Source organism: Grampus griseus (genome assembly GCF_964374135.1).
Source record: "Grampus griseus genome assembly, chromosome: 13".
Classification (NCBI taxonomy): Eukaryota; Metazoa; Chordata; class Mammalia; order Artiodactyla; family Delphinidae; genus Grampus; species Grampus griseus.
This window is the reverse complement of record NC_139007.1, coordinates 30,855,458-30,872,066: the sequence shown is the minus strand read 5'-3', so window position 1 is coordinate 30,872,066 and position 16,609 is coordinate 30,855,458. Positions and strand designations below refer to the sequence as shown.

Sequence of the window (16,609 nt, the reverse complement as noted above, 5' to 3'; positions counted from 1 at the left end):
AATTTCTTTTAGTCTCTAGTAGTGGAAGGAAAAACAAACTTTCTCTGTTTCATAAACTTTCCAAACCTTTAGCCAACTTCCTGCTTTAGGGAGATCCCGAACAGGCTTTCCAGAGAGCTCTAAATCCCAGGGGAGAAAAGACACCCCACCCCCCACCCCCCCCACCCCCGCCTCCCAGCCCCACACTGCCCGTGCAACCCATGGTAAGAAAATGTGTACCTGTGGAAACCGGGGGCCAGCATAGGGAACTGACCACAATATGTAAGAAAATATTACAAGTATGAGCTTTCCATGAGAGCTTGTTAAATTCTGACCATCAGTGTGCTCTAAGGTTGTGTTTGTACTTACAGAAGTGGAATCAATTGTTTGACTCAGTTGATTCAATTATCTGGAGTTTTCAGATATGTTTATTTTGGTCTGAAACTTTAAAAATACTCCACTTCACATATGATTTTCTGAAAAGCAAAGACATTGGAAGGCTGTCATTATATAACATCACATAATTCTGAAGCTCTGAGTTAGGTCTGTTCAAATAAGCACACTCAGCTATAAAGTGGTTTTTCCTGAACTTGAAATCCATACACTTGCATTATACAGCTATTATTGAAGATGAGGGAGATGGGTTTTCATTCCCTTTGTTCCACTGGATGCTCAAGTTAGATCTAATGCAGGGAAGCCGGTGTAAAAGCGAAGTCTGATTACTGGAACGAAATTGAGTTTTGGTAACAGAAGCTATAGCTGCTTCTGTGTGACATACTGCCCCCTTGTGGACACTACTGAGTGTCTTGAGCGCCTTACAACCCCATAGGGACGTGTGCAGGGCACCGTTGTCAACTATCTATAGCCATAACAGTTTTACCCATAAAAATATAGGGGTTAGAATAGAGGATTCAAATTCATTTTTAGGTTGGCCATAATCTTTAAATTTTGATTTTGGCTTTTGGTGAATGGGAGAGTTGGGATGCTTTAATAAAATGACTTACCCAAGATCTCCTTCTCTAAAAGCCAGGAGACACTCTCTCCCTGATTACAGCTCAATTGATGTGGTCCCTTCTCCTTTCTTTTTTTGTCCCCCTCCACCCTTACTTTTAGATGTAGTGAGGACCCCTGTTTGGAGAGGCTAATCTAATGCCTGTGAAACGTGGTGAAATTACAGAAGCATATCACATGCTCTCGCACCCTTGAGCATTTAGAGTACAAGTGAAAGATGGCAAGGATGTAGCATGACCCAGAAAAAGGCGTTCTCATGGTTGGGAAGGCCATATGCTAAGACTCATTTGTCAAACAGTAGTTTGCCATGGTTTGCAGTACATGTGTACTAATAGTCACTTCTGCTATGGGCCAGGCCTCATGTTAGGTTATAATGAGGGATATTGTCATTAAAACATCAGAGGTCTGCTTTTCTTTCCTGCCTTCCTAATCTGCTTTAAAAAGGTTTGAGCAGGGTTTACTCTTCTGTTCTAAGATAATCAATATTGAAGAAAGAAAAAACCTCTCTGACCTCATTTTGTAGGAGAGACCAGATACATCAGTTGCGATAACGAAAATGAGTATCAACTTCCTGAGAGAGGCTCTCAGAATGAGAAATTATTTTAATTGCTCCACCTGGTCTAGTTCCCAAATTGGCCTTCCCCGTCCTCTCCAGTTAATAATTCATGATTCCTTGTGCAGTGGGCCTCTTCCCAGTGGAGAGTGAAGAGGCAGATCCCAGAAGAGAATGGTGGCAGCCCCTTCTTCATTCTCCATAGACATCTCTCTTTCCATTTCTCTGTGTAAATATTGTCGGCCCTTAGAAGCACTACTTAGCAGAGGCTGGCTCAGAAGTGAAGGCTTTTCATTCAATCGATAATTCATTCTTTCAGCAAACTTAGTGAATGGATGACTACCCGTAGCTGGCACTGTGCTGGATGGGGGCGGGGAAGCAAGGTGACGAGATGCCGTCCCTGTCCTCAGGTGGCTCACGGGGGAGGCGGGCACCCAGCTTGCATAGTGGCCAGCGCCGGGGGAGCGTTTGAAGAACCGAGGCCAGGCAACCAGCACCTGCCGGAGCGATGAGGGGAAAGCTTCCTGAGGAGATGGTGCCACAGCAGAATCTAGGGCCGATCAGGGTGGCAGGCGAAGGGGCCAGGTGCGAGGGGAAGATGAGACACCCCAAGAAAGGGGTGTCTGGGGGGGCATGTGTAATTCTGTGTGGTGGGTGCACGGGAGGTGATGCAAGTGTTGGGGTCCGGCTGTGGGAGGGGTGGGAGGCTGGCGTGCCAAGCTAAGCAGCTATGGGGAGTTAATGGATGACTCTGAGAGGCAACAAGGTACCATTCGATTTGTGTTTTAGGAGGTTTTTTGTGGCTGCCTCGGGGGAAATGGATTTCTGGAGGGCCTTGAGGGGCTGTCAGGAGACCTGCAAGGAGGCCACTGCCCTCAGGGTTGAGCAGTGGTGCAGCCTGCATTGCAGTGTTAACTGAGTTGGAGAAAAGGGCAAAGCCACAGGGTGACTGGCTCTCAGGAGTGAGGCGTGGGGAGCGGTGAACAGGAACTCCTGGGGTTCTTTCTGGTTTGGGTGAAGAGTAGCAGAACTGGAGGAAAGCAAGAGGGTGAATCCAACTTTGGAAATGTTGGTTTGAGCTCCCGAGGCTCCTTCACACGGATCCGTGGACCTCAGGGCAGAGGTCTCATGGGCAGTCCTCACCCTATGAGTGACGTGTAAGAAGGTGGAAGGAATAAAGAGAAAAATCTTGGCAACATGGAAGAGGTGAGAGGAGAAGCAGTAGAGACGTAAGCTAAGGGAGAATTCTAAGAGGATGATAGTGTTGGCTGTTGCAGAGAGTTCAAGAAAGATAAAGATGGAAAGAAAATGTATTTGAACTTTGCAGTAAGAAGGGATTGTTGACTTGGACGAGAGTGGTTTCGGTGGAGTGGTGGGGATGGAAGACCCACCACGTGGAGAGTTTTCAGGAAGCTTGGGTGTGGGAGGACATGGATTAGTGGTTGTTATGATATGGAAGCATGCATGAGTGATGTCTTTGACCTGTAGAAGTTGACCTGACATTGTCGTTTATACACACTTTATGGGACTTGACCCTGGAAGAGCCTGCCTGGCCCTCATTTGCTTCTCTTCCCTGATACTGGTCTGTAATTTGGGGCACAGGGAGTAAAAGAGAGGAAAGAAATAGAGAGCAGGGTGGGAAAGAGAAAGGAAGAAGGCCAGACAGTTTCTGAGGTTACTTTTAGCTGCAAAATTCTGAATCAACCCAGTGTTTCTTCTCTGCCCTGCATCTGACCTGCTAACGCAGGTGGAGAACCTTACACCATTGCATCGGGGCCGGGAGGCGTTTCTCGTCCCTGCTCAGCTGTGTGGCCCGGACAGCAGCTGCCTCCTCCCTTCCCGCCTGCTCCTCTAACCTGTTGGTCTTCTCAGACTCTCTTCTCAGTGCTCCGTCCTCGTCTTCTGCCTGCGCCCTCATTTCCTGCTCTCAGAGGAGACCAAGTTCATCAGGCGGGAACCTGGAACCTCTCTGCAGCCCCTCACATCTCCATCTCACAGAGAGCGGTGTCCCTACTTCTCTCCAAGCTGGCCCTTCCAGCCTGGCCTTCTGGTCTTCTCACTTACCCTTGAACTAGGTTTCTCCCAAACCACTCCTTACCCTAGAAACTTTCTTAGGCGACCTCAGCTCCTCTTACAGCCTTGAAACTGCCACCGCCATGCCCCTGCCCATAAATTCTTTCTCTTGAGTCTAAACCTATCTTGTGAATTTGCAACCTTCGGGACATCCTCCCTTGGAGGTTCCATGGAACCTTCAGATGCAACAGGTTAATTCATCTTTGGTCACCTAAATCTGTCCCACCTCGTGTATGCTGGTACTGGTTACCATCCACTCCAACCATCAGCCTGGGAGGTGACTTCCTCTGTGGTTTCTCCACTTCCGGTCCTTTCCTCACCTTGCCACACATCTGATTATGTTTCTCGTCTGCTTAAAACCTTTTGGTGGTTAAATTTTGCTTTCTGAATAAATCTTAGCACCCTTTGCATCAGACCCCTCCTGACCCAATTCTTGCCCACCCTTCTAGCTTCAACTCTTACAAGCTCCCTCAGGCATCCCGGACCCCGCCCGCCCGTCCTGAAGTTCTTGCAGTTCATAGAGCAGCCAGGGCTCTTCGTGCACATGCCTCTGCCTCTGCTTCATGCTGGTGAACTTCTGCTCATTCTTCAAGATCAGTTGTGCTTGTGATAAAGCCCGTGCAATTTGTCTACAAAGAATGTAATCTTTTTCACATCAACCTGTCCGTTTAGAGCCACCATATTCCTCATTTTTATGCTTTAGATGCTTCCTGGATGCTATCATTACCTGGTCATACTTAACTTAGGATAATTTAGTTTTATTCTCAGATCACTGACTTCCAAAATAATCAAGGATGGTAGAGGCCTTTTATTGTGAATTTAGATCTAGTACAGTTAGAATCAAAGTGCTGATTATTCCAAAGAAATTTGAAAATTGACACCCTCATGACTGCAGGTATAAAAAGAAGAGGAAATAGAAAAGTGTTTTGTTTGCATGTGTATAAAGAATCTATTAGAATAAATGAAATCTTTTATATATTAATTAATATATAAAATATACACATTAATATTAACATATAAAATATACATATTAATATACACACATAAAATATATACATTAATATTAATTAATATCAACATATAAAATATACATACTAATATTAATTAATATTAATACACACATTAATATTAATTAATATTAATATATAAGATACATATTAATATTAATTACACATTAATTAACATATTAATTAATCACCATTGCAATATACTTTTTCTACATATTAATTAATCTACATATTAATCACCATTGCAATGTACTTTTTCCTCTTTTCAGTCAAAATTTCTTTCCTCCTCAATACTTTATTTTGAGATCCTTAGAAAAAGAGGTACACAAATATTTCTAACAAGATTTGTAAGCATCTTTTAAAAAGCTAATAAAGAAGAGTTGTGGTAGTAGTACAGAGTATGTTGGAATTGGTTGTGGGACTTTTCAGTAAAAATCAGGAAGGCTTCAAAAGGTGAGAGAAATCTTTTTTTTTTTTCTTATTTTCATACTCAGGAAAGAGCACTGAAAAGAATAGAACTATATAAAATGATCAACATTTCAGGGCCTTATTTTCCGCTTTTGTTTCTTTTTCTTGAGGTGGAAAGCAGCTACAGTTGGCTATCAACCCTTGCGTTCTCTCTGTAAAAAATATTTTCATTCCTCTGATGTTTTCCAAGTGACCATTACTGCTGTATCAACCAACAGTGGGAGTAGGGATGACTCCAGTACAGCTTTTATTGCTCACTGTGAGGAAAAGCTAAAACATCTTCTGCCTGTACGCCTACAGCTACGTTTTTCTTAGCCTTCAGTAGGAAAACCTTTTAATTTCTATCTACCAACACTATGAACCATAAAAACATTCCTACAATTGCCCAGGTTCAGAGAACAAACTCAGCAAAGGCCTGGGTATTGCAACCAGCATAGCACGTGAGCAGTGAATAGCTGCTTAGCTGTACACACATACTACGCAGGAGCCCCTGGACGGGTGGGTGTTTGCCATGAGCACCACCCAGATGGGAAGACTGATCCAACCAAGTTCCTTTGGTGTTCATGCGCACTCGAGGGTCCTGGAGAGCAAACCGAAGCAGAGAGCTGCCTTTCTGGAGAATGAATCATTTATGTACTATTTATAATTTATATGGTTATAGTAAACATAGACAGCTATACCTATTCCCTGATCCTGTCAAAAAGATTTCTCTTTAAAAAATCCTTTCATATCAGGAAATATAAAATGCATACACAAAGTGTATAAGATAAAAATGTGCAGCTTAATTAATTAACACAGAGCATAAAAAAGAATAATGCCATTTGCAGTAACATGGATGGACCTAGAGATTATCACACCAAGTGAACTACACCAGACAGAGAAAGACAAGTATCATATGATATCGCTTATATGTGAAATCTAAAAAAAATGATACAAATGAACTTATTTACAAAACAGAAATAGACTCACAGACATAGAAGACAAATTTATGATTATCAAAGGGGAGGAGGGATAAATTAGGAGTTTGGGATTAAAATACACACACTACTATATATAAAATAGATAACCAACAAGGACCCACTGTATAGCACAGGGAACTAAATTCAATATCTTGTAATAACCTATAATGGAAGAGAATGTAAAAAAAGAATACATGTATATAAGTATATATATATATATATATATATATGTATAAAACTGAATCACTTTGCTGTACACCTGAAACTAACACAACATTGTAAATCACTGTAAAAATTAAAAAAAAAAAACCCACAGAGCACAGACCTTTGTAACCATTACTTTGATCAAGAAAGAATGAAGCCAGCACCCCAGTCCTTGCTGCCTCCTTCCCGATGCCCCCCACCCCGCCACGTAGGTACTCACTGTCTTGTCTAAAAGCCTTTTAAAGTGGGTGTCTACTTGTTTTCTGTGGGGCTGGCTGAGAGAAAGCAGAAGCATGGCCTTGGGGGCTGGGGGATCTGTGGGCAGCTGCAGTTTGGTGGGATGGTAGCATGGCAAGCTATCTGCGTTTGTCACTGTTTCTCCCTCAGGCCCTAAGTCCAGGCATGGACTAGAGTCTGTTGTAATATCTGCCGTGCAGACTGCTCTTTGGAAAAGCTGCAATGATTCAGTCCTCCAGAGTGTGCTAAATTCCCAACCCCTCACTGGAACTTGACTCTGTGGACCTGCTATATATCTAACGCACAGTAGTAACTTGTTTCCACGCAATTGCAGGACCTTAGCTTATTGCCAGTGGGTGGACAATCTCAATGAGACCCGGAAGATGCTCTCTCTTAGTGGTGGCGGTCCCTTCAGTAACCTGCTGAGGTGGGTCGTGTGCCACATAACGAAAGGAATCGTGAAACGCGAGATGCACGGCCACGGCATTGGCCGCTTCTCAGAGGAAGAGATTTACATGCTGATGGAGAAGGACATGCGGTCTTTAGCAGGGCTTCTGGGTAACGTACCATGTCTTCTATTCTATATTTTCTATCCTTACTTTTTGCATGATTAGTAAAGCACTGTTAGTTTACTGACTTAAAGTTTTATTTTTGTTCGTTTCTTTGCTTCCACATGTAGGTTGCAGTCGCACAATTTAATCAAGTCCCCTAATTTTCAGGAGCACATGTCTTTTTTTTTTTTTTGTGGTACGCGGGCCTCTCACTGTTGTGGCCTCTCCCATTGCGGAGCAGAGGCTCCGGACGCGCAGGCTCAGCGGCCATGGCTCACGGGCCCAGCCGCTCCACGGCATGTGGGATCTTCCCGGACCGGGGCACGAACCCGTGTCCCCTGCATCGGCGGGCGGACTCTCAACCACTGCGCCACCAGGGAAGCCCACTTGTCTCTCTTTTTAATCACTAGAGCATGACTGTTTCTAGTGTGGCGTGGCCTTGTGTAAAGAGAACGTGGAACATGGTGTAGCATTACTAACTAGCTGTAAGTGATGCTGGCATTTCTGAATGTGTCGTGAGCCAAGGGGGATTTTGAGCAAGGAAGCTCTTCTATTTATAAACAGGTCAGGGTAAAAGGCTGTTTATAAACACATCTGCTCAGAAGATGCGACTGGGTACTGTCAACATCAGGCTAAGAGAGATGCTGACCCAGCCCGAGTACACGTGCAACATTTGACATTTTCTCACCTCTTTCATTTCCCTTTGTAATCCGAGTCCTCCTCTTATTAGCATGTTTTAACTCTTCTGATTTTGTATTTACTGCACCCAGTGGGTTTAGCTTGTTGGGAAGCCTCTCAGAGAGAAGCACAGAGCGGCCTCTGTTCGTGGGTGGGTGAGGGTGCTTAGCCGAGGGACACTCCCTTGCTCACCTGGTCGGCTGGAGGTGGCTGGGCTGATGTGACTTTGTACTGGACAGAGTTTGCGTCTCAGCTCTGACAGGTCACAAGCAGATCATTCGAATTCAGGAGCTTCAGTGTGTGGAATGACGGCCTCTCCTGGGAACAACTAACGTGTACGGAGCCAAGGTCATAGGACCTAGTCTTTCGGGGCTGCTGGTTTTGTCTGGGGACAGTGGGTTTTCACTGACCCCCTCTCAGTACCCTCATTATCCATTCTGGAGCACACTGGGTACTTCATCTCCTCCAGGAAGTGGGGTTTGGATTTGTTCTGTTGAAACCTACCTGGTGCCGAGGAACGGGGGGCTGTGCTGGGTGTAACGACCCCTGTGCAGGGTGGCCCACTCTCACGGGCTTCTTCATGCTCTTCGCTCCACTTACTGGACCTGGAGTCCTCCCCTGAACATGGCCTGCAGGGGGAGAGCCCAACAGGGCATCCAGCTCTTGGCCAGCCTTGTCATGTTGGGGGTTTGACGCCGTTGGGCTCCTGCTCAAAATAGACACTCAGGAGCCCTGCCTGGCTTGGAGGTTGATGCTGTCTGGACCTCCTGGTGCTTTGCCTCCCTGGGCCCAAGTGGGCCTGCCTGATGTAGGTATGAATGGAATTTGCCTCGAGTTTGCCTCGTTCCTTTGGAAACTTAGTATCAGACTCTCGGCCTCACACAGAGCAGGTGCACAGAGGGCCATTTCCTCCTAGCAGCAGCTCTGTCTGCTCCTGGCTTCCTTCCCAACTCACGCTGCTGGGAGCCCCAGAAAGCCAGGAGTGGAGACCCTGAAGTGATGACAGCTCATCTCTAACAACAGTGTTCGTTCCTTAACTAGAGTGGGGTGATCGTCTCCCTTCTATAGAGCATTTTTGGTTGGGAGAACCTGGGGGCAGGGTGATAGCAATAATAACGATAACGCCAGTGTCCCTCTGGTATTTAAAGACTCGGAAGAATGCTTCCACCCCAGTGATGGTGAGATGGGAGACAAGTGAATCACTGATGGCTAGGCTGTCAGTGGCAAGTATTCACAACAGCATCCCAAGTCCAGGTGATTTTCTAGGATGAGAAACTGAGTGGGTTACTTGCAAAGCTGGATTTTACTAGAGTTATATTCTGTACGGGGGCCCAGGGAGCAGTCTCGCTTTGAACTCTATCAGAGGAGAAGCACTTTTTCTGCATTTGGGGAGGGAGAGGCTCTGGGGCTGAACATCATAGTTTTTCTTACTAAATGAGGCAGAAAGCAGCGATTTCTCCCTTCACCCAGGGTTATAGCTTACTTTTTTTTTTTTTTTTTTTGCGGTACGCGGGCCTCTCATTGCTGTGGCCTCTCCCGTTGTGGAGCACAGGCTCCAGACGTGCAGGCTCAGCGGCCATGGCTCAGCTGCTCCACGGCATGTGGGATCTTCCCGGACCGGTGCACGAACCCGTGTCCCCTGCATCGGCGGGCGGACTCTCAACCACTGCACCACCAGGGAAGCCCTGTATAGCTTACTTTTAATGCCCAGCTGCCTAAGAGACTCAAAATGCAAAATGACTTTGTATTGAATTATTTCAAGATTTGGGGAAATTGTCCAGGGATGTATTTGACTCATTAGGATAAATTAGTTATTGCTGTTTCAGTTCAACTGACTTCAGTGATTTGACACCTTCTATGTGCCAGGAGCTGAGAGATTGATTACAAAGATGAGTTAGAGCTTGTTCCCACTCTCAAGTGCCTATAGTCGAGTGGGAGGGATGAACCTATAAGCCAGGAGCAGGCAAATTACAGCCCATAGCTGGTGACCTATTGTTGTTGTTGTTTTGTTTTTTTAAATGGCCTGTGAGCTAAGAATCATTTTTACATTATTACAATGTAAGGAAAAAATCCAACAGAGATCAAATGTGGCCTGGGTAGTATCTACAGTTTTTACGATCTGACGCTCCATTGAAGAAGTGGTTACCACGCACAAGTGCACGAGTCGGGCTGCGGTAGGGCCCGTGATAGAGGTCTGTGCTCCCAGGGGCAAAGAGGCAGGAGGACCGTGCAGGGCTCTAGGAGAGGTGGCAGCAACTGTGTTGGCTCAAGAAAGTAAACAGTTGTCCCCATGCAGAAAATAAGGAAGGGTCTCCCAGGCAAATCACGAGAAAAGGAGTCCTGGGTGAGGGGCATTTTGGGATCATGGTTGAAATGAAGATCAAAAGGTAGTTGGGGCCATATTATAAAGGGTAATAATTATCATGCTCAGAGATGTATACTTTATCATACAGGAAACACGGAGGTGGGAGAGCCTGACAGCATAGCTGGACAACATGAAAAAATGATATCTTCATGTCGGAAAGGAGGAGTCAGAATTATTATTTACTGAAATTAAGAGATTAAGTAGCTAAAATAATGGAGAATCAACTAAAGTTATAACAGCTAATGGGAGTGTCCAGTAAGTCTGCAAAGGTTACAAGCATGCAGACATCTATAGTTTTCCTGAGTATGCCAAATAAGCAATTAGAAAATATAATTAAAAAAATCCATTCACAATGGCAATAAAAATTTCAAATATTAGAAATAGAATTTGTCAGAAATATTTAGTATCTAGAGAAATAAAAATAAACAATCCTAATAAGAGAGAGAAGGATTTTTAGAAAATGGAGGGTGTACCTTGATTGATTGATTGATTGACTCATTCGAGAGTGATGACCCGAGAGCCAGAGGCAAACCCCAGCTTCCGCACTAACTAGCTGAGACCCTGGGCACATTTCTTAACTTCTCTAGGCCTCAGTTTCCTTATGTTTGAAATGGGGACAATCACCACGAGAAGAAAAGTAATACATGTAAAGTGCTCAGAACGGTGCGTGGCATGTTGGAAGCAATTAAACAGCAAGCAAGTTAAAGTACAAGGAGGAGAGGAAATTCAGGAAGGAGAGGTTCAAGGTGCTGTGAGAGCTGATAAGGGGGTCGCCTAGTGGTCAGTGCCAGTCCCTGTTTAGTTCTGCGTGGTCCCCTGACCCCTCTTTTTTTTTTTAAATTTATTTATTTATTTATTTATTTATGGCTGAGTTGGGTCTTTGTTGCTGCGTTTGGGCTTTCTCTAGTTGTGGTGAGCATGGACTACTCTTCCTTGCGGTGTGCAGGCTTCTCATTGCGGTGGCTTCTCTTGATTCGGAGCACGGGCTCTAGGTGCATGGGCTTCAGTAGTTGTAGCATGTGGGCTCAGTAGTTGTGGCTCACGGGCTCTAGAGCGCAGGCTCAGTAGTTGTGGCCCATGGGCTTAGTTGCTCCGCAGCATGTGGGATCTTCCTGGACCAGGGCTTGAACCCGTGTCCCCTGCATTGGCAGGCAGATTCTTAACCACTGCGCCACCAGGGAAGCCCGACCCCTCTGTTTAAAGCAGAGATACCCTCCACGTAGTAGGTGCTTGATTGTCACCTCAGGCAAGAAGGGCACACGTTGTCTATTTCCATCCTCCGCCCCAAAGGGTAAGAGTCTGAAGAGAATGAAAGATGTAAAAATTAAAAACAAATGTTAGGTTTTGGGAAGCAGTGTGGGTGGAGGCAGGCAGCCTTGTGGTCGCACAGGAGGGAGTTCTGGAGTCCGATCCCTGGGCTCAGACCTTGGGCTCCACCACTTGCCAGCTGTGCAACTTCACATGAATAACTTGTTTTTTTCACCTGTAAAATGGGGGTCGGAAGCTAGAGAGTGTGAGGACTAAAGGTGCTGATTTATGCAATATACCTACTACGGTGTCTGGCACATAATAAATGCCAAATAAGTATTAGCTATGACCATTATCACTTTTACAGATTTTGTATGTAATACAAGTTCACTAGGAACATTGTTTTCTGGGGAAAAAAATGTTTGTGAAGAAAATCTTTTTTCTGATTTTTAAATTTATTAGTTAATTATAGAAATTTGAGGGACTTCCCTGGTGGTGCAGTGGTTAAGAATCTGCCTGCCAGTGCAGGGGACACAGGTTCAAGCCCTGGTCCAGGAAGATCCCACATGCCGCAGAGCAACGAAGTCCGTGTGCCACAACTACTGAGCCTGCACTCTAGAGCCCACGAGCCACAACTACTGAAGCCCACATGATACAACTACTGAAGCCCGCATGCCTAGAACCTGTGCTCCACAAGAGAAGCCACCGCAGTGAGAAGCCCGCACACCGCAATGAAGAGGAGCCCATGTTCACAGCAACTAGAGAAAGCCCGCGCGTAGCAATGAAGACCCAACGCAGCCAAAAATAAATAAATAAATAATAAATTTTTAACAAAAAAGTTTTTAAAAATATCAGAAAAGTATTTAAAAAAAAGAAATTTGGTAAGGTTCAGAAAAGCATAGAGAAGGAAGATTAAGTCCTTAATCTTATAATGTACTGCTAACCACAGTTACCATTTTGGTGTGTATCTTTCCAATATTTTTATGCATAATTTTGAATCTTATATATGATTACCTGTATTATATATGTGTGTGTATTTGTGTACACACACATATATAATCTTCCAACCTGTCTTTTCCCTGTTTAATATATTGCACATATTTTCCTCTATTATTAAGTATTCTATACCATGCAATTCCGTGTGACTGGTATCACATTTGATGCCATAAAAGCTGACTAAGATTCATCAGTAAAACTCTGTTTTGCGCTCTGCCTCGCTCATATTTCTGTCCTGTTATTAATCCTGAGTCTACAAGTATGCACGTGAAGTGGAAGGAAAATAAGACAGAATGAACATAAGAAATATGTAGCTGTATCCCTCATTAGCATAGAGATCCCCAGCTGTGGCCATTAGAGGTGAGATTAAAGTAAGAATAGAGGATGGAATCTGGTATAAAGAAACAGCACCCCTTTGGCTGATGAGGAAACCGAGGCACAGGAAGGTTGAGTGACTTGTCCACAGCTGCGCCAGTCGTAGAAAGTGGAGGCAGGAATCAAATCCAGGCTGTGGGACTCTAGTCCCCTGCTATTTCCTGGCCCAACAGCTACCCTGCAGTTCCTTGGGGGCTGAGACTTAAAGTGGAGTGTGTGTTATGTTATGTCAGGATGACTCCTTTAGAGCATTGTCTGAAGTTGCCAGAACTTTAACTGGCAAGTTAAAATGTCATCTCCAAGGTACAAGCTGTTTTATGATGCTGATCTTGGAGGCTGAGAGCAGCACAAATTATGGAGTCTCATCATTGATGTCCATTTCCTGGGCTTTGTGAGTTGAAGTCACCCCCATCCTGAGGAGGCTGGCTCCCAACAGAGATGTGTTAAAACTCCAGGTTGAAGTGTACAAGTACTTGAGGAGAAAAGGTCTCCTTTTTAGGAGCTGTTATTGAAAGAGTCAAGTAATAAGGTGGAATTTGTAAATGAAAGTGAGAAAAACAAGCTGATTTCCAGCCAACTATACTTGATTAATATAAAGTGAAATGCACTTTCCCCTCCTGGTCTGAAGCCTTTTGTTGAGTCATGAAAATGGCTTGGGGAGTCTTTATTTTTCAGAGTCTTTGTTGCCATTGGGTTGGCACATGTCAAAGAGCCAAATCTGGGCTTCCCTGGTGGCGCAGTGGTTGAGAGTCCGCCTGCTGATGCAGGGGGCATGGGTTCGTGCCCCGGTCTGGGAGGATCCCGCGTGCCGTGGAGCGGCTGGGCCCATGAGCCATGGCCGCTGGACCCGCGCGTCCGGAGCCTGTGCTCCGTGGAGGGAGAGGCCACAGCGGTGAGAGGCTGCGTACTGCAAAAAAAAAAAAAAAAAAGAGCCAAATCTATTGGTTATTTTAATAAACACCAATGTGTGATCTTGGCTATTTATTAAAGAGGAAAGGGATGCAAAGTAGTGCTTCCTTTCAAAGGCAGCAAAGTGAGTCACTTGCCACATGTGCTTCATGTCACCCTTTTCAGTGTGTATAGTTACAATGTGGTATAATTTTTCAGAATGATTGTATTTTGCTATTGAACTGAAAAATAAAATCATTTAAAATTTATTTATTTGTTTATTTTTCAGGTTGTAAATAATTTCATTTTTTAAATGCATAGATATTCAACTGATCACTTAGTTCTTTAGTTAAATAATATATAGAAGATTAAAACTGGCTTTGTGATTAGTAATAGAAAATCTCTAGCCCAATTTTAATCAGAAATGCCTTTGGGGTTCCATCCCTCCAGACTGAAAAACCTTGCTATGGAGCAGAAGTGGTGATGCGGTATATTAACTTTGTATCCTGCAACTTTACCGAATTCACTGGTGAACTCTAGTAGTTTTCTGGTGGCATCTTTAGGATTTTCCATGTATAATATCATGTCATCTGCAGACAGTGACAGTTTTACTTCTTCCTTTCCAATTTGGATTTCTTTTATTTCTTTTTCTTCTCTGATTGCTGTGGCTAGGACTTCCAATGCTTTGTTGAATAAAAGTGGTAAGAGTGGTTATCCTTGCCTTGTTTCTGATCTTAGGAGAAATGCTTTCAGCTTTTCACTGTTGAGTATGATGTTAGCAGTGGGTTTGTCACATATGGACTTTATTTTAAGAGAGCTGGTCTCAGAGAGCTGGGACTCCCGAGCAGGAAGCCGGGCTCGGTAAGAAATAGATTAGGGGTCTTGTAGCTGCAGCACGGGAGCTGCTATCTTTGGGGAGTGTGGCTTAGTTTGTTGCCAAACTTTTTCTGCATTAAAAAAGAATATTTATCTATTTACTTTTGGCTGTGTTGGGTCTTCGTTGCTGCACGCGGGCTTTCTCTAGTTGCAGCGAGCCAGGGCTACTCTTCATTGCAGTGCACGGGCTTCTCATTGCGGTGGCTTCTCTTGTTGTGGAGCACGGGCTCTAGGCATGCAGGCTTCAGTAGTTGTGGCATGCGGGCTCAGTAGTTGTGGCTCGCGGGCTCTAGAGTGCAGGCTCAGTAGTTGCGGCACACGGGCTTATTAGTTGCTCCACGGTATGTAGGATCTTCTGGGACCAGGGCTTGAACCCGTGTCCCCTGCATTGGCAGGGATTCTTAACCACTGTGCCACCAGGGAAGTCATTTTTCTGCAGTTTTATGCTCCATGTCTTGTGGTTCTCAAGCTTCTCCTAGTCACAACGTAAGATCGCAGTATGATGCTTTTGGAAAGCAGCTTTTGTCAGGTGGACCGGAACTGAGGGTTATTAAGGAAAGTTGAGGTGGCAGCTCCTTGTGTGTGGGCATTGGGGGTGGGTTGAGGCTGGATCTGAATTTCTTCTCTTGTCTCTAACTCACCCTCGGGCTCAGGCTGGGGAAACAGGCCGCAGGACGGGGGTGTCGGTGGTATTGATAGTTCAGACTATTACAAAGGGGTCTTAAAGAAGCTGTCCATTTACCTGATTGTGACGAAGCAGCACAGAGGACTGAACTCTAACGTTTGTTTGCTTTTGACTGGACTTTTATAGACCCTGCATGGTGACATAGCACTTACGTCATGGGAAAAGCAAATGAATAACTGGCAGCTAGAGTTGATCTGGGAGACAATCATATGGGGGAGCATAATAAAGGTACAGTTTCAGTTATGAGGCTCAGCCGGGCACTGTTGGTGGGCAATAAATAACTGCTGGATGAATGAAGGAAAGCATGAATGAACGTCAGGACACGTTTAGCAGGCAGCCAATGTGGCAGTCCAGGATCTGTGGATCTGAGAGTACTTTCTGAGTGAAAAATTGAAATTTGTGAATGCTTTTAAGAGCATTCATTGTTTGAGCCCAGAAATAGTGCTGGGCTCTCTAGGTGGAAACTGCAATTTCCTATCAAAGAATGTTCTTTTCAGCCATGGCCAGAGACCTTAGGAGGGAGAGTATACTTGTAATAATTAGAATGCAGACTGAAAGGTAATGCCTTTGACTTAGGACTGTATGAGTCTGACTGTATGGGCACACATGCCTTCAGATCTTTGAGAGGGGCTGTGAGCAAGTTGGGGACAGCCCTGGCTACTAGAACTGCCCCCTGAGGGAGATCTTGTAATATTTATAATAGCAACACTCGTGAGAAGTGCCACCCTGGAGAAGTACCAGGTGCAATGAGGGCATTTTTTTGGCAGGGGAAACTGACATGGTCAAGACTACTTTGAGGGGATGACATTTAAGCTGGGCTCTGAAGATAAACGGGGGTTAGGCAGGCATGTGTGTGGGGAAGAGGAATTGGATGCGGCAGGGAGGAGATGAGCATGGGACGTGGAAGGAACTTCGCCCGTGAAGGCTCTGAGTGGAAGAGCAGCTGGGAGCCTTCAAGGAATGAAAAGATGGCCAGTGTATCTGGAAACTGTGTGAGAGCAGAGGTGTGGCATGAGGTGGAGGTAGGCAGGGGCTAGATCATACAGGCCTTCCACGTCACGTAAAGAACGCAGGCTTTGTTCGAAGAGCAGTGAAAGCCATAGGAGGTTGAAAGTAGGGAAGAGGCGGGACCTTATTTATGTGTAACCCGCTGGAGGGGCCGAGGTTGGGTTCGGGGCCCAGTGAGGATGCTGGTGCAGTCCAGGAAAGGTAAGATGGCGTTTGGACTACGACCATGGCCATAGAGTTGGGCATAAAATTTAGTGATTTTAAATGTGTGTGTGGGGGTGGGAGGTGGTGATGGAGAGGGCAGGGGTGAGGAATAACCAAGTTCTCAACACGAAAATGGAGTAATAAGCAAAGTAGCCCTTCCCAGAGCTGGGGATCACTGGAGAGAAGGGGGCGATCACGAATTTCAGTTGTGGATATGCCGAGTTTGAGATCCTGGGAGACAGGT

At 45.1% G+C, this 16,609-nt stretch overlaps 1 protein-coding gene across 6 annotated transcripts in view; it reads left to right on the top strand.

Moving 5' to 3' along the window:
• FAXC (failed axon connections homolog, metaxin like GST domain containing) overlaps window positions 1-16,609 on the top strand; it is a 94,900-nt gene that overhangs the window by 30,054 nt on the left and 48,237 nt on the right. For all 6 annotated transcript variants that reach the window (XR_014297613.1, XR_014297614.1, XR_014297615.1 and 3 more), the window contains one exon: window positions 6,826-7,049. Coding sequence is in view for 1 of the 6 variants with exons in the window: in XM_082668881.1 (XP_082525007.1) it covers window positions 6,826-7,049 (224 nt within the window). In the remaining 5 variants the exon portion in view is untranslated. The remainder of the gene's footprint in view (window positions 1-6,825; window positions 7,050-16,609) is intronic.